Source organism: Paralichthys olivaceus, chromosome 1, assembly GCF_024713975.1.
Source record: "Paralichthys olivaceus isolate ysfri-2021 chromosome 1, ASM2471397v2, whole genome shotgun sequence".
Classification (NCBI taxonomy): Eukaryota; Metazoa; Chordata; class Actinopteri; order Pleuronectiformes; family Paralichthyidae; genus Paralichthys; species Paralichthys olivaceus.
This window is the reverse complement of record NC_091093.1, coordinates 13,829,324-13,848,397: the sequence shown is the minus strand read 5'-3', so window position 1 is coordinate 13,848,397 and position 19,074 is coordinate 13,829,324. Positions and strand designations below refer to the sequence as shown.

The following is a 19,074-nucleotide window of genomic DNA, read 5'->3' as shown; positions in this document are numbered from 1 at the left end:
TGTCTCCTGTTAAAGCCATTGGAAAAAAGTTTGTTTGTGAGCCTCCTTTCTGTCTCTAACCTGTCTCCTTGCTCCTACACTTCTGAAGCAGATGTGAAAACTTTCACAGTTTTATTGTGTAGAGCTTAAAATCTAAAATTCACAAGGTCACTTTGCAATACCTTCAGGTATATAATAAGGGACATCAATTATCTATAAATCACAAAGCTGGGTGCTTGAACAACATCAATCATTAGTTCAAATTTTCATCAATAGCCATATGAAAAACGTTCAATACACATCGATATGCATTGTGAAAGCAGTGAGGAGGAATAACATCTTGATTCTACCTGAAATGTTTTGCAGTTAATCAAGCGTTTGTCATTAAACTCGACCACGACAACCATCACTCAGCAGCTTCAATATAATAAAACATATATGACGTCACATATAGAAGAAGATAAATAAGAAATATGATGTAATACATGTGAAATGTATCGTCATGATCAATGTCAAAAACTTTTTGTCTGGTGATAAAAAAAAAAATCCCCATAGGCGACTGTACGTGTTAGTGACGTCATGACGCAGCTGGTGCGTCAGTCCGGATGTAAACACCGTTTGGTTCACGTGGAGGGAAACAGCGACCATGGCAGCGGCGCTGGAGCGTTTCCTCAGCCCGGGGAAAGGCAACGGTCTGCGGGCGACAGGCGGGATCAGGGCGGGAGAGCTGCTGTCCTCCGCGGAGCCGCTGGCGAGCTGCGTGTCCAGCAGACGCTCCAGAGATGTCTGCCACCGCTGCTACACACGGTGAGAGAGCAGAGGAGCAGTGGTCCTGGTTAATACCTGAAAAGCTCAGGGGTGGTTTGATGGGGAATGGAAAGTAAAAAAATGGAAATAATCTGGTAAATGCTACAAATTAGTTTGCACAGTCATAGGTGGAGTGATTATTCTGCAAAGTAAAACAAATCATCAATATTCAGTGTATACATGATCCCAGCTCCAAACAAGATTCTGGTCATGATGTGGAGACATTTGAGGAAAACTACTGTTGCTATAACAAGATACCTTTGTGTAGAAATGTTTAGCACAAGTTCACAATGTGGTCTTTAGATTTTGGTCATAACATTAATTGTGAAATGATTTGGGTTTATGGAATGCATCAGCTGCTAAAGGTCTGTAGTTGATCTCTGCTATATACCATGATTTTGAAGCCCTTAAGAATATAGATAGTTAATTCTATACAGGTAATGGTATAAAGGTTATTTGTATGTCTTTGTCTTACAAGCTTCCTAATTGTTAGCTGCTCAAAATGCAGTCAATGCAGATCAGTTCTTCAGCTGACCACTAGATGACAGCATGGTTCTTCCTGGTTTAAGAATGTAAAAGTGAGTGAATAATATTTGTTTGGTGTGAGGATAATCTGTTTTTTGAAGCTGACACATGTAGAAAATACTGCAGTTTGGGAAAAGGTTGAAAAGACATGGATGCAGTGCCTATTGTGCACATTAACTTAAGTGTGTCTAAATGAAACAGTGCCATTAGGATTTCGTTTTACAAATGATTCTAACCCTGACCCACATCATGATATGGAGACATCTGCAGTAGCTGCTGCTGTAGCTAGATGCCTTTTATGTAGAAATGTGTGGTAGTTGGATTTTACTAATTTAATACACTTTTAAATTATCTGGAAATGGATCAGCTGATAATAGCCATAACTTGAGTTCTGCTATATTACATGATTGTAATATTGTGATTCCATGGTTATATTATCTCATATTATTGATTAAAAAAATAATTTGTGTATATCAGAGTGCCATACAGTAATCCTGGGGCCATGTAATATTCCTCCATATGCAGCATACCATCCATGGAGAAAAGGGAAAACACAGCTAATTGGCCCAATAGTGTATTCTGCCCCTTGAACCCTGCAGCATGTAATTTGACCATAGCTGGGTAATATGTTATGTGTGAAGATAAACATTGATCTTTCTAATTTTGCCATTTTATTGATACCAATATCCCTGGTTGTATTTGACCAATTTCAAATCATTGATCGGGATTTTATAGTAACAATATTATTTATATATTAGTTATCATATATTTACAGATTCTATATTGTCATGAAGTAATTTTATTTAGTTATTTATAGGTTTTAGTTATTTTCTTGTTTTATTTGGGGTTATTTTATTCATATATATTTTCCTAACTGATTTTTCAATAAAGTTGATTTGATATAAAATTAAACAATACAGAAGGATGAGGATTTTATTCTTATCGCCCACTCCTAGTATATATAGACATTCTGGGTGTATTGGAAATGGACAGTGTGATGATTTGTCCTGTTTCATCTCATTTGTCTGTGATATTTGTGCAGCCAGATGCTTGATGGCACTGCTGCATTCTTCTCTGCAGCCAAACTCACTTCATCAGGTTAAACAGATGTATGTGAATTTAATGAGGCTGATGAGGAGCGAGGCTGTGAGGCTGCTTTCTGGAACAGAGGCTACAAGGTGAATGAAGGGTAAATGATTATAAGCAATATACAGTATGTATATGAGCCTTTGTAGTAAAGTGAAGATGATTAATGAGGTCAGTCAATGCAGATAACCTCTGGGAGAATATAAAGACGGAGTTAATGTACAGTTTTTCCACATAAGGGTACATTTTTATTAGAGATTAAAATATGATCAGTTAAGCAGTAACTGCACACCCTCTAATAGCTGCTTTTATATTCTAGTGGATTATCCATTAGCTTCTTATCCTGTTGTCTGTTGTGACTTTTGTAGTACTGAAAACAGGAGCTCAGTAGTTGAGATATAGTACAGAATCTGATGCTTTTGAAAATAAGGTAAAATCTAGGATCATAACACGTTTCCTGATAACATCCTGTTACTATGGGGGGGGGGGCTTATTTTGAAAATCTTGGCTCATTACATGTTTCCTGATAACATCCTGTTACTATGGGGGGGGGGTTATTTTGAAAATCCAGGCTCTTTACAGGTTTCCTGATAACAACCTGTTACTATGGGAGGGGCTCATTTTGAAAATCTAGGTTCTTTAAAGGTTTTCTTATAACATTCTGTTACTATGGGAGGGGCTTATTTTGAAAATCCAGGCTCTTTACAGGTGTCCTGATAATATCCTGTTACCATGGGGGGGGGTGCTTATTTTGACGTTGCTATGGATACTCACTGACTTGATTGTGTGCACCTGGTATCTCTCAGCTCAGAGAGAGATGAGGAAGCTCTGGCGCCCCCCCTCAAACAAATGCATCTAACTCAAAAACAAAGTCCCATCTGTGAAATAAAAACACTGTGAGAATCCCGAGGCGGCCCATAATATTATATTATAATAGCTATAGATAGAGACGTTTCGCTTAGTGGACAGCAGCAGAAGACTGCAGCTGTGCTCCGTGTATACTGCAGCCAGCCACCAGTTGGCGATCAAGACACTTCAGCTCCACTTCTGTGGAGAAGTCACGTCATCCATTTTTTTTATGTGGTCTATGGGCTAAACTAAGATGGTGAACATAATAAATATTTTACTAGTGTGTTAACAATCAGCCGCTAGTTTTAATATGGTCTGTACTATTGTTATTAACACTTGTATTGCACTATGTTACCGTAAACTATCACTAAGACATGGCAGTGAATTAGCATTGAAAGTGTCTAATATTCCAAAAGTAGAGAGAGAGCAGGCTCAGCTGTTTATTTATGATTTTAATACCCACACACAGGTTAAAAGATATGTGTTGGACACACAAACACAATTTGCTCCAAGCTCATTGAGAAATAATGGAATTCAGTTTAGCGGAGGCACAAACTCTAATTTATTATTGATTTCTTTTGTTCCACCTCCATCTTCCTGTGTGAGAGGGTGAATATGTCTTTTTGAGATATTGAATAAATGTCAAGTTAAAATGTTAAGGCGTGTAGCCAGGAGCACTAAAAGTGTGTGTGTGTGTGTGTGTGTGTGTGTGTGTGTGTGTGTGTGTGTGTGTGTGTGTGTGTGTGTGTGTGTGTGTGTGTGTGTGTGTGTGTGTGTGTGAGAGAAACAAGACGGCCGCCATGTTGTGCAGCGTATGATCATCTTTTTGAGATATTGAATAAGTGTCATGGCTACATCTGCTTGTGGCTGACACATCAACCTGTGTGTCTGAACGTCTGCTGCACATCGTTTTATTGATTTCATATCAATGAGAGATGTGTATGCTATACTGGTGTCGCAAAAACAGTTGTAGGATGTACAGCTGACACACACACTCACACACTCTCACTCAATCATACACAGATAAATGCAACTCAAGGCAGAGATTGGTCCTGAAGATACAAGGTGTGTTTTCACTGAAAACATAATTAAGCCCACAATGTGACTGAACCAGTGGAAAAAAATGTGTGCATATTTATTTGTGTGACTGTATCTCATCACGTGAACAACAGACTTCATGAACAACACTTCACGTTCAAACGCACGTGTTTCTGTGTGTTACAGGAAATGAGCAGGTGTGGGGGGTATCAAAGCTGCAGTTAATTACAGGCCTTGAAGGCTGTGCGTACGTAATGAGTGATAAACACGGAATATGTACACACACACACACACACATCTCACCAGGATTCAAACCACCAGAGGTCAATAAACAAACAACTATAAGTGGTTCTCAGACTCACAGAGAGCGATGAGGGGGGTAATGACAGATAAGAGGAAGAAAAGCGAAAGAAAAAAAAAAAAGAGAACATATTTACTTTTTTCGACGTAGTAGAAATCCAGAACTCTGCAAATAGAGGCAACGTTTAAAATTCAGCTACAGTATATTACTTGCTAATTAAGTGGAAAAGTGTTGTTACCAGAGTGTTCTGGCTAATTGTGTGTCCCTGAAGTGTGTTTTAAGCTAATCTGTGGTAAACACTTTCTAACTGGAAGTCTCATGCCTTAGGAGCTTAGCTGTGTCATAAATATATATTTCCTATATTGATATTAATTCATTCTAATTCTGTTGTACCTGCTGTCTTAATTTTCGCACAGCATTTGCATTTCATGTTGTTGTCTTTAAGTTTCCTTTGGAAGGAGGATCTTTGGACGCAGCAGCATCAGCTAATGAGGGATTCTATGAAAATTTAATGAGGCAGAGGGCGACCTCCAGGTTTAGGCTTCATTTTGACTGAATTATGGAAAGAAAAAAATGCTTGTCCAGCGTCAAATGAGGGTGTGGCGAGGACTGCTGCTGTTCGTCTCTATTAAACAGAGTGTGTTTGTGGGTATTTTGCATGTTGTGACTGGTTGGTTGCGGGAAGGAAACAACATATAACAGTAACACTGAGCCTCACAAAAAGCTTCAGTCCAAACATCAGAATGATGATTAACTAACACTTTCAGCTGCAAATGTTTGCACATAACATGAGAAACAGAATCTTTCTCAGCGCCACTTCAGGTTTTTGTTTGTTCTAAAGCTGTGAGTCGAAGAAGAGGAAGTTCCAGAAAAAGATGGAGAGATGACACGGTCTCTGTTGGACAGATAACACATCAAACGCCCCCACACTTTGATGATTTTCTCTCTGACACACCAAAGAAAGACTTAGAGGTGTGTGTGTGTGTGTGTGTGTGTGTGTGTGTGCGTGCATGTGTGTGTGTGCGGTGCGTGTTTGATGAGGGGGGCTTTGGCAGTATTATCACTGTCAGATGAAGTCTTTGTATTTGACACCAATCTCTCATTCGCTGTCTCTTTGGACTACACACACACACACACACACACACACACACAAACACACACAGACACACTATTCAAACAACAAAACATTGCAAACCTTTGTCTTATTTATAGGCAGAAACTTTTCATTGGGTGTTGGATGAGGCCGTCTGTGTTAAGAACATAACAAACAGTGACAGGCGGTTGACTTGAGAGTTTTGTTTTAATTTCAGTTGGGTGTGTTAATGTCTGTTATCAGGGGGCTGAACTTGCACAAACATAACAAAATATAAAACAAGTCAACAGTAGATGAAATCATGACACTGTCTTTTGAGCCAGTCACAAAAAATGTCACTTTACATGCAGTGCTTAAAGTTTGGATTGCAGGGGTCGAGATGCAACAAACTTGTTATATTATTTTGGCGTGTGCTACATAAATACAATTTAAAAGTGAAAAAACAGACACGGAGCGTGACCTGTTTTCTATAGTTTGTTTGGTTTTAGGTCCTATTTTGTTAAATAAGCAGAGCTGCATTGGACCATCTGACTGCCTGATAGACGATTAAATACACAAACTTACAAACTTAAACAGTGACTGATCTCAGAAATCACAAAGAACTGGTGTGCAGCTCTGGTTCAGGGTGAGGGGTTCTCCACTAACCAGGTGGTTGTTGGTTCAATCCTTAGTATTGTGTAGTCTCCTTGGTCAAGATACTGAACCACAAATTGCACCTGACGGCTGTGCCTACAGTATGAATGGTGTGAGCGGGAAAAAAACATGCGAGTGTGACAATGGGTGAATGCAACTTGTACTGTAGAGAGCTTTGAGTTGTCAATATTGGAAAAGCTCATATAAGTAGAGTCCATTTACCTGCATGTCTTTCTGCTGTTTCCTCTGGTTTCTCGTCCCTCTATTTATTAGATTCAACCGGTGCAGTTTCATTTGTCATGTGCTTGTGGTTCATGCTTTGTCTGTTGTATCTATGCATGTATTTTAGTTTTTGAAATACTTAATTTTGATACTGATGATTTTTTTCTCCAGTATATTTTACTTACAAAAATGAGGAACGTTATCCTCAATCAGTTACAGTCCAGTTCACCTGCACAGCAGCTTCACCACACTCAGCCAACAGGAGTGTCAGGTCTAACCTGTAAGACTCGTAGTGTGGAGGAGGTTGAACCAACGGTTGAACCAACGGCTGAAACAGCAAGTCAATTCATGGGACTCCCAACTGAACGATTCAAGTTATTTATGTAATTCATGAAGCTGATTCATGAAAGACCAGGATCAGCACCTTTTTAAAGTCTATTTGACACGTCTTTGGTTTAGATCTTCCTTGTTCTCTCTCTCTCTCTCTCTCACACTCTCTCACGTACACTGCATCATGTTTGTTTCTTAGTGTCTATCTTCTGACACAACAAACTGTTTTTATCTCTTACTTAGAAAGCCTGTCCCCCTTTTTCTCACCCCAGCACACACACACACACACACACACACACACACACACACACACACACACACACACACACACACAGTGGAGATGGTGTGGTATACATGTTAGGAGTTCAGATGCAGTTCCTATACACTCAGACAAGAGCAGGAACAGATCAGATGAGAAAAATAGTTTTTAAAAGGCAAGTCAGCCCTCCTCCTCTTTCTCTACTGCTTCTTCCTCCTTTTACTTGTGCCCCTCTGGATTTACCCTCCCATCTGCTGCTTCTGACATCACTGTCTTCCTCCCTTTTTCTTTCCTTCTACAATTTTCTTCCCATCTGCTTTCTTCTCATCCTTCTCTCCTCATTTTCCCTGCATCTCATCATCCCTCATCGTTCATTTACATTTTTCCATCCCATCTGCCTTTCTCCTATTCTACTCACTCCATTCCTTTATTATTTGGCTGCATCTGCTTCTGCTGCATCTTCCTCCTCTGTTCTCCATCTCCCTCTTGTTTTCCCTGCCGCCAGCAGTTAGATAGCCAGGTGTCTCAAAGCATCTTGCTTTTGGGAGAAACACACACACACAGCTGTATCATTTGCAAGCCGAGTGATTTGCTGTACAACAGAAACACGCCCTTTGTGTGTCTTCATCAAGGAAAACATCTGGGGGTATCATTTTATCATCATCGCTCTACTTGTGAGGACCACGTCCCTTTAGATATGTTCAATCCTTGTGGGCTGGTTTCACATAGTGCAACGTTAAAACAACATGAATGAAAGTCACTGTGTTTTCCAGTGGGTGCAAAACCTCCAGTGTTTGTTTCTCTTGTATCTTTGACAGTGCATCTGTTACTTATTAATGTGAATGTTTCTTTAAAACCTCAAGGCTAAATACCCAAAACAATAAAATCCATCTGGACAGGAATAGTTTTCTGAGATAAAGTTCTTTCTTGCACATGAGATTTGACTTGAGATTTTTTACGTTAAATTAAATATTGATAAGACGGAGCACAAGGAAATTCTTTGAAATCCACTTGGCTTGGGATTCTTTTTGTCTGCATTTCAATCAGCATATCACAAAACTAGCTCAGCCATGTCTCTTTAATCTGAGAAACATAGCAAAGTTTCGAACCATTGTCTCATTCTAGGACACCATGGAAGTTATCCGTGCCATTACACTGCGCTCTCAGACGATTAATTCTCTTTTATACTTGCATAATTCAGTCAAATTTAAACTCTGGTTGTTTGAAATGTGTAACTGTCAGGCTTTTAACTGAGATCAAACGACATTCTCTCATATTTCTCTGGGTCTATCTTCTCTTTAACGAGTCCTGATATGTTTTAGAACAGCAAATCTTTCCATCACTTACAATATGCTGCATGGAGAAGCTACAACATGTCAATATAATGTCAGAATGGCTGAATCTGTAAACTCTTGACCTAATCTGTCTTCTGGTTTTGCCTTCAGTGTATATCTATATGCCAGATTTGAGCTTTTTTATGATTCCGATCCAATAAGTTTATTATTATCCAGGTTCAGTCAGGGTTTTACTGTTTGGAATTTAAAAGTTCTCGCTGTGTCTGAGTGGATTTTCTCCTCTTCCACCCACACTCCAAAGACATGCAGATTGGGGTTAGGTTAACTGGAGACTAAATTTCCTGTAGGTGTGATTGTGTATTGTTGTTTGTACCTATGCGATATGCTGGAGACCTGTTATCAATCTCATGTGCGTTCATATGGGCATAGCTTTGATGAGAGGGCTGATATAAAGAGGTTGGATGTATAGGTTGCAGTTATTCAAAGTGTAGCCTGCTCTTGCTATCTTTTCCAAGATTACCAACCCTAACTTTAAGCATAATTAGTATAGATTGTTGTATGTGATGATTTCTGCTTCCTCTGATGGCAGCAGAACCCAATTCACCAGAGAAACTAATCTTGTCTGAAAATGGATTCAGACAAAAGACACACAAAAAATTGGCATGTAACTGTGTCAATGTTTCCTTTGAGCCTTAATTTGTATGCATGTGTGCATGTTTCTGTGCACGCGCCTGTACTCTTATCATCGTACAATAAACCCACAAGGAGACTCGTCCCATATGAGTCCCCTCAGGTGTCAATGAGTCATCTTCTAAACAACCATTATGAACTCAGCAAGGGTTCTAGGATGGTTTGAGATGCAGCACAGCTGGTCTCCTTCCTTCCCTCCCTCCCTCTCTCCCTCCCTGTCTCACACACACTTGTGTTGCTGGGCTCTGGACGCCAGCAGTGTACTGATTCAATTCTGTGCAGGCTGTATTGTTGTAGCATTGCTGCTGCACTAGATGGCAGTAGTGTCCCTCCAGGAAACGTTTAAGGCTGGAACTTATATTTTCTCACATTTGCTTTGAAATTCGCTGCAGTGAGGTTTGTGCTGGAATCGTCTTTGTACCAAGAGAAAAAGCTGATTTGTAAACAGTTTTGAGAAGGAGCTGTTTTCATGTTGTCTTTACTATCGACAAAGGCTGCAGGCGACAGAAACGATAAGTGTCTCAATCACACTACATACATGTTTGCATGTAGCCTGCGAGATATGAAGTATGTCGTATTTTTACAACACAATCTACAAAAATCCACAAACTTGTGGGCTTGGTGGCATCAAGAATCTTGCAGGTGATCTATATTATATTTGTCAGTAATTTACTTTACATAGACATAATACCTGTCATGTGGGAAGGGACCATGCTGTGTTGGCCACTCAGCCTGGAAATGAGAAAATTCACTCAGGCACGACCGGACAGCCCAGAAAAGAGGACGCCACTAATTATTAACATACACAATGGGACACACACACACAGAAACACAGAACTAACGCTAGTGGTTGCAGTGGCTACAACGCAGCAGCCAATACTCACGGGAAATTAATTACCATGCTACACACACACATACCAACAGAGACATGCTGAGGTAGGCCTAATTAGGTGTCTGATAGCATAAACTTAACAAAATTGACCACAGATACACACATGTGAGAGCACATATCTATGCTCTTGCATATCAATGAAAACCATTCACTTACTGTCGAGGAACAGTTTTCAGTCCTTTCTCCAGGTCGTGCTTTTATTAACTCCGCATGTTCTTTTCTCTGCTTGTTTCTGTCATAACATCTGTGTCCTTTATGAGGCTTTCATCTTTAAAGAAACACACCTTTTTGTGTTTTTATTAAAAAAAATTTAATAGGAAAGGTCGGCACAAAAAGAAGAGCCTACAGCTCATGCACCAATGGAAAAAAGTGATTTTATTGTCACAGCATTTCAGTTCTATTACACATTTGTTTCTGTTATAAAGTTCCAACGATATATTTATAATTACAAACATTTTCAAATTTTCAAAAATGTCTATCGAGAGTGTGACAGTGAATTGTCGATGACGTTTCAAACAGGCGAAGGATGCAAAACTGAAAATCCAAATATCTCAGAGTGACACAGAGGTGTCATACACATGGAAGATGGTGAAAAAGATTGGAGAGATTGGAAAAGACAACCGATTCAAGAGCTTTTGGTGATGAGGTGTTGATTTACTTTAAATGAAAACCAATGCTTCTCATAGATGTAATTCATACGGTATGTCCTGCCTCCTGCATGCTCTACCCAGTCACCACCCCCCAGATATTTTCCTGTTGTTGAGCTGTGTTCTTCACATGTGATGAACAAACTCAGGACAATTTCCAGATCCAATTTTCAGCACATTTTACAGAGTTCATGTCTGAAAACAGCTTAAGAAACAGAGTATGATATTGAGAGGAAGAGGAGGAGTCGCTGAAATAAGAGTTTTCTGCATGTTCTTAATGAAACCCATTTAATGTTATTCATGAGTTTTCCTGCTGTGCCTGGACCTGACATCCAGAGGACTATCATGTCACAAAACAGGCACAGGGAAGAAAGTGAGGGACACAGAGGAGGACAAAATGAGGGAAGAAAGACAAAGGAACATGAGAAGAGCTGAAGATGAGACAGATGTGCTTCATGAAGGAAATCATCATTTATATCTCCATAAAAAAATGAGTCATTTCTATTATTCTGCTGCACACTAATGAAGACTAAGAAATTGTATATCTTTTGCCATCTTATTTAATATGATGCTTCTAGCTCTGTAGTTACTGTCCACATCTATGCATGGACTGAGTTAAATCAGTGTGTATTATGCCATATGTACCGTAAGTATGTTCTTGAACTCGTTGGTTATTGCCCAGAGGCGGCAGCAGAGTTGTCTCTGTGTATTTGAATCATGAAATAATGTACAGAATATGTGTAGGTGTTTGTTTCTTACTGAACCAAATGATCCCTCATGACAAACACTGAGCCGTCAGTTGGGTGAACTGTTGAACTACAGGATGCTGCTATAAAAGAAAATGTGCTTCTGTTGTGGATGTTGTTATGGAAGAATAGTTAGATATGTTTGTTTGCTATTGTTATCAAAATTTATACGTCACATTCTTCTTTGCTAAAGAAACAGAAATAAGATATTTTTAATGTCCTGTTATCTTATGTACCCCCCCTGAAGCTAAAGCTTTGGTCACCAGTTACTGCAGTTGTTTTGGATTCTGCTGGAACACTCTTTACCCCTGAAACTCTGTAAGTGTTTTGTGAAATCAAACACTTCAACCACCCCTTCATTGACATAATGGTTAGTAGATAATAAGTGAATTTCATTTTTAGATTGTCTCAAAACCCTGCCCTCTCGCTCATATTGCCCCAGCCTGTGCTTAGATTTGCTCTGCTTGTGCTCAAAGTGTATGCGTGCACATTACACACATTTTGGTGCTTGGACAGATTTCCTAGTCGTGCTGCTTCTGTGCACGCATGAAATGTTTACTCTTGGATTTTTTTCCTTCTGCTCTTAAATTTTTTCTTTGTTTGTTACAAGTCTGTCAAAATTCACCAACCAATAGAATGCCAGGTGTAGTGTTGTGGGTGCATTTTTACCTCTTTCTGTAAGGCCAGTTACTTTAACCAGATCCATGCACTCCCTCCTCCAGAGCTTTATTTACACACTGAGCTAACACAACCATATCTGAGGGCAAGTGCAGAGTTTGAGCACAAGCAGAACACATGTTTACACAAGCAGGAGCGATACAAAATTACAAAATTACAAAAAGCAGCATTACAAAATTTGAACATGAAATCAACACTGCTCTCAAACTGACGAACCACACTCTTGAGTAAAGATCAAGGGGGAAAAAACATAATCTCTAACAGGGAATGAGCAAAGGGGAAAAATATTTGTTTTTATGAGGAATTATTCAGTTATGTTCAGCCAAGATATGACCTGCAATACCTGCATCATTTGAGTGATAAGTGAATTATACGTGTGTGTGTGTGTGTGTGTGTGCGTGCGTGTGTGTGTGTACCCTGTAAATACAGAGAGCTTATTAGCCTGGAGGCGGTCACCATAACTACAGCTTTGGTGCAGCTGTGCAGTAATGTGGCTCAGTATGTACAGTGTTAGACTGATATTCTGTCAGTTTGTCTCGCATCCTTCCTGTGTCTCTCTCTTCAGTAACTGCTGTTGCATCCATATTTCATTTCCATAAACACTGACAGTATTAATCTTTTATTACACTGTAATTAACCAATCAATCCCTAAAACTCAATTTGAAAAACTGTACAGACTAACTCAATAAAGTCCACATGTGTACCTGCTGCAGTGTCAGTGGTGTCAGAGACGGCTCTCTGATCAGATGGGTGGATGTTTCTAAGCGTACAGATCAGAGAAGAGTGAAGCCATTTTTGGCTGCCATTTTGTTGGATGTAGTTTAGAAACAACAACGACAATCAATCATTTAACTCATCAGCGGCCAGTCTTAAGATTTTCATCAGTAATCACAGAATTTATTCACAATTTAACTAAATCTTCTTATCTTTTTATTTTGCTAAATGATAAAAAGAGAGCATGGGGAAAACTTGCTGTGGAGATAATAAACATATAATTAGAAAACATTTATATGCTAAATAATGTACAAATGTACAAAAATCTGTTGCTGTATGGTTTTTCAGTTCAGTCATTAGAATAAATAATGATAATAAATAAATAAACAGATTTTGAACAGACACTGTCCAGGTTTTCCCAGTGTGGGAGCTATTCACATCAAGATACAGAAACGCTTTCAAAGCATGTGATTGCGTCCAGAGGGGCAACATTTCCCAGAGAGTTAAGCTACAAATAACAAGTATAGACGTGAAAATGGGGTTGTTGTCAGCATCGGACTTCCTGTCTGGGGTCAAGGAAGATGGATGGACTTCCTGCAGCTCTGCAATTTGTGATGTGTCCACATTTCTAGCGTCTGAATTATGTTCTGAAGTGGCACAGAACCTGACTGTGTTTAGGTCTGGCCTGGTCCTATCTGCTGTTATTGCTTTGTGTCTCACAGTGCAGGCATGTGTTTCTTAAACTGTGGGTGGCTTCCCTGTTTCTGGTCGGCCTCAACATGACAGGAATAGCCGTGGTTTCATGAAGCACCAACCCAGGGCGAGACTATAAATTTACCTTTGGGTTCCAAGGCTGGAAAGGTCATCGCAAATAAGACACAGTGGAGTAACTAGAGGAGGAGTGGTGAAAGGGAGGAAGAGATGAGTCGATGCAGAGAAGGGCTGTAAATTAAAAAGGAAGGTGAGGAGGAGAGAACAGAAAAACAGGAGTGTGCTTTAGAAACTTGTCCATGTCTGCAGGGGCCTGGGGCCAAAACCAACAGAGTAGTCTGGTCACACACTGATAGATGGTCATAGGAAACACTTAACTTCTGTCGCTAATGTTGACAGACAGCAGCAGTGTGTCAGAGCCACACTGTGCATGTTCAGTTGTCTGCTTTTGCCTGTGAGGGTCTTATAACATCATCTACAGCCTTCATTAGTGGGTCCAGTTTAATCAAATGTGCCACATTCAGTACGATAAGCCCTGGGCTAATGTCTCTACATCCATGTTCTCTCACATTTTTTCATGGTCTGTGTCTGTGAGCACATATAGCTCCAATTAACACATTTAATTAGCAATGTTTGATCATTTTCTCTTAATCACACGATCAACCAAACAGAATGACACACTATATGTGAACCCATGTCAAACAAGCCTCAGGCTTCTCTGCTAGCCCTGACTACCCCATGCTAACTGTATATGCCTGCTAATTCAGTCCACTCCTCAGATACATGGTGGGGTCACTGATGATAATGTCCATTTGAGTCAAGATAAGTCAACTTTCATTTTTTATCAACAAAAACTAAAACAGCTCAGTCATTCAAAGAAAGACATGTAGATTATGTCAACGGTTCAGTGTAATGATTTTTAATTTTAACACTATGTTTTACTTTTGTATTTTTTCTCATCTTGTTAAAGTCACAGTTCTCATCTAATGATATTCGTGCAACTTTGCTGTTGCATCGTGCATTCTGGCCTGTCACTTGTAGACACTCTTAACATGACTGTGTTTAATATGATGAAGTCAAAGTTTTCATCTGGCAGAAGCTTTACACAAACAATTCAGACAAACCGCATAAAATCAGTTTATTCTTATATTTATTCTTATGAACACAGACATGGTCCAACTCCATGTTGTCACGGATGTGAGATTCAGGGTTATAGACTGGAAAAGAAAATTGCTGGATTGCTGCATCATCCTGTCATCCCAAGTGCAGACCATGCAGTTGTAGGATAATTGGCTTGATTTCAGCTGTAGATCTTTAGTTGCATCTGTCATTTTCCATTATCTTCTCCTCTCTTTCATTGTAAAATTAAGACTGTAAAGGGAAAGTATCCTCTTAACAATACATTCATAAAATCATAAACAAACATGTATTGCACTCAGTAGTGTCCATACCTCCGCCAAGTCCCAACCCTCCCCTTTAATTCACTAAAGCTAATTTTACACACTGATTGATATTAGTAAATATGCCTGATTTTTATCTAGATCCTTGACTTATTCTCTGGGAAATCAGTAAAAATGTAAAATAAAAAAGCCATATATCGCAATGTTAAAGAAAGGAAAAAAAAAAAAATGTATTCCCTAACCCATACGAATCCTTGCAAGGTTTGTAGTAATCGTTTCTGTAGTTTTTATGTAATCCAACTAACTAACAGACAAACACACAAATGCATGATGAAAACACAACCTACTTGGTGGAGGTAAGCTTCAGATAAACTTTAGTACTGTGGAAGGGATGTGAATGGTCATTCAGTAGTCTTGATTTGATAAGCCAAAAAAGAATCCGGATTCCAAGTTTGCTTTTGCATTGTGTGGCTCACGCCACAACCCTGCACACTACCTATACATATAATATGTATGGATTGTACTGACCTATGCACAAATACCCACAGAGTTGCTATGACTCAGATCTCCGTGTGTGTGTGTGTGTGTGTGTGTGTGTGTGTGTGTGTGTGTGTGTGTGTGTGTGTGTGTGTGTGTGTGTGTGTGTGTGTGTGTGTGTGTGTGAGAGAGAGATTCACTCTCTGCTGGCTGTAATTGGCTATAAGAAGCAGGAAGCAGACGCTCTAGCTTGTTACAATACTGACAGGCAAACTGGAGAGGACAGCAGTGTCACTCTGAGAGACGCAGCAGACCTCGGAAACATACAGTACATACGCACAAGAACAGAAATAAGCTGCACAAGTGGACACGCACAGCAAACAAACGCAGGGACTCATGCACTGTGATTCAAAAATCAGGACAGTGACCATGAGGAGAGTATCACTACTGCACTTATCTTCGATGAAAATCTAAAACACAATGGGTGGGTAGATAAAACTAGATAATGGATGCACACAGTCAGCTCTACATAGCAAATAGAAAAGGATGCGGTCAAGTCAATTGACAGGAACATAAAGGATGCTTGAGCAGATATGTGGATGTGATATGTAGCAGCTATGACCGGGTGGTTTTTGTGTGTGGAGCAACTGAACCGTTTCTATTCAAACACTAAAATGGTGCAACAGTGATGACAGTCTGTCGACTGTGATGTCAGAAATCTGAAGCGTTGATACCGTCCGTCACGAATCAGTCATCATCAGGAAAGCTTTAATATTTTTTCTACCTCTGGCATCTAGAGTCCTTTTTGAAGACAGTGAATCAGCATGTGAATCACGTTATTTTCATCAGTGCTGGATTGTGTAGAATGAACTTATCTTTTTCTTTCCCTCTGTCTAGACGCGAGACCTTGCTGAGGTGTTCCCAGTGTAAGACTGCTCGCTACTGCAATATCACTTGCCAGGTACAGTATAGTGTGTGTAAATTAAAGTGTTTGTGTGTGTATATATATATATATATATGTGTGTGTGTTTGTTGTATCTATAATTACGATGACCAATTTTGGTTCAATACTTATAGACTTTGTGAGGACATTGTGGCTGGTCCTCACAAATTCAGTGGTCTGTTTGAGGGTTAAGACTTGGTTTTAGGGTTAATGTTAAAATTTGGTTTCGGTTGGGGTTATGGTTAGGCATTTATTTGTGATGTTTAAGGTTATGGTAAGGTGCTAGGGAATGTATTTTGTAAATGAGTGTCCTCACAACTATAGAGAGATCTTTGTGTGTGTCTCAGTTTGTAAAAATACTCTTCTTCTGCAGAAACAAGCCTGGTCTGACCATAAGAGAGAGTGTAAATGTCTGCGGAGCCTGTTACCCAGAGTTCCCACTGACTCAGTCCGTCTGGCTGCAAGACTCATCTTTGTGTTGGTACGTTTGCGAAGTTTCTCACTGTTACTCACAATAATGTCCACAAAGAAAGAAGCAACAACCTTTTGTTTTGTTGGATGTGAAGTGCTGTACGTCAGTACTGTGATAAAGTGATTTAGTTACCTCTGCTTTTAGGAATTTATTTCTGTTATTTCCACATCACCCTTGCACTTATGAAACACTCATGGAAGCTGATCTTCTTTGCTCTTGAGAAGTTAATTTCTCTCCATCTAACAGCTTCAAGAGGCCAAACACATGTTTTGAGCGGTGAATCTGATCAGTTGACCTGTGAGTCTAAGTGAACATTTGTTCCAAATTGAGAATGATTGTCTCAAGTCATTCTTAGAATTAATTAACAAGGCAAAAAGGTTTTTGTGAGATCATAGTGCCCTTGAACTTTGGCTACATAATTCCGATCAGTGCATGCTTGAGTCTAACTGGGTGTTTTAACCAAAAGAAATTCAGGTCAACTCAAACTTGAGGTATTAGATGGTTTTAAAGTTTTCATCTGTAAAACTATGATGCTAAAACTAACATGCTAATGCACCAATCTTCTCTTTCTTCCCTTAAGTTGAGTCCATCTAAGGGCAGTAGTGAGGAGCTGTACACTTTAGAGGAGCATGAATCACGTAAGTCTCTCCTTCACGTGTGTGTTTGTCTGTGCGTGGTTGTGTGTGTGAATCAGCAAGGTTAATTTCTTTTATCATTTTTTCACAGACCTCAGTTCCATGTCTGAGCAGAAGAAACAGGGTCTTTCTCAGCTGGCTTCTATGTTAGAATTGTACCTACAACAGGAAGCACCTGACCTGGCACAGGAAATAACATCAGCACTGCCACCATCCTGCAGAGAACCCCTCAGCCTCATTGCAAAGGTGGGCACATGCAAACACAATGCAAGTAGACACGTAAACATCTTACAATACATTTTGACATGTACACACTGCAACTCACCATGCACAATTACATGAGAAACTGTTATTGCCTCGAGTATCCCCTGCTGCGTTTGGATTGACCCCAACATATGTCGAAGATCTTTCGAGCATCTGTGATTAGATCCCTGTGTGTGTGTGTGTGTGTGTGTGTGTGTGTGTGTGTGTGTGTGTGTGTGTGTGTGTGTGTGTGTGTGTTCCCAGAACAACCTCAGGTCTATTCTCTTAAAACACACCAGCTGCCTTCACCAGGATTTTAACTGCAGATTGTTTTGTGTGATCTGATGCCTGACTTCTAGACTTCATGTCTCCACGAACCTTGAATTCAACATGTTTGTGCGTATTGTGTTTGTCCAATGACAATAATTGGGTATGTGTGATTACCGTATGTCAATGATCTAAGGAGGTCGTACTAACGCTTAAAGCAAGCAAAAAACTTTTTTTTTCATGTCATTGGATATTTAAAACTAATAATTTTCCTTTAACTTAAAACTCAATGTTTAGATTTGCTATTTGATAAGCTAAAAGTAGAAAATGCTGAGTTATGAGGTTTTTATATAACTGCTTTCAGGCAGGTTTTAAACCTGGGAGATCCTGCAGACATTCTCTGGAGGGGTGGTATGTGTGAATGCAATTGTCTGAGTGAGAGCCTCTGGACTTTCTGCTGACTTTCTCTGGCCAGCCCCTTAGTATAAAGTCTGCAGAAAGTCTGGAGGAGCCAATGTGAAAACACATCACTCACCTGTACACTCTGCAGATCTCTGTGTTGTTCATGCGTCTGCTACACTCCGGACCCAATTCTGCAGACATTCTCCGGAAGTCATGTCTGAAAATGGCTCATCACATGAGGTTTTTACTCTGATTAATGACAGGGCTGAAGGATTGTAATGTCTGTCTGTCACTTGGTCAGTTTACTATTTGGATTCAGACTAAATACCTCAGTAAATACTGGATGGATATTGCCATGAAATGATAGTACAGATAATCAATGTTCCCAAAGAATGAAACCCAATGACTTTACTTAGCGCCACCATGAGTTTGACTGAGTGAAGTAGCTGGACTACATGAAGGGTTGCTATGAAGTTTCACACAGTTATTTATGTTCCCCACAAAAATGTATGAAAAATACATAAACCACGACCGTCTTTATATTTATTTCACCACACCTGCTATTGGTGAAACACAAACTTTAGATCACACAAACTGGTTTATAATGAGTATTACAGTCTCGTGTGTGTGTGTGTGTGTGTGTTTGTCCGTGTTTGGATGTGAAGCTGAGAAAACTGAAAAACTGCTGATTAAATGCAGTTCAAGATTCCGATGGGAATTCTGCTCCAGTTTGAGGGAGA

General features: G+C 39.7%; 1 protein-coding gene across 1 annotated transcript in view; it reads left to right on the top strand.

Annotated features, from left to right (window-relative positions):
- Nucleotides 1-541: 541 nt before the first annotated feature.
- smyd3 (SET and MYND domain containing 3) overlaps nt 542-19,074 on the top strand; it is a 68,763-nt gene continuing 50,230 nt past the window's right edge. The window contains exons 1-5 of the mRNA XM_069522297.1: nt 542-786; nt 16,270-16,333; nt 16,689-16,796; nt 17,368-17,425; nt 17,514-17,668. Coding sequence (XP_069378398.1) covers nt 626-786; nt 16,270-16,333; nt 16,689-16,796; nt 17,368-17,425; nt 17,514-17,668 — 546 coding nt within the window. The 5' untranslated portion in view covers nt 542-625. The remainder of the gene's footprint in view (nt 787-16,269; nt 16,334-16,688; nt 16,797-17,367; nt 17,426-17,513; nt 17,669-19,074) is intronic.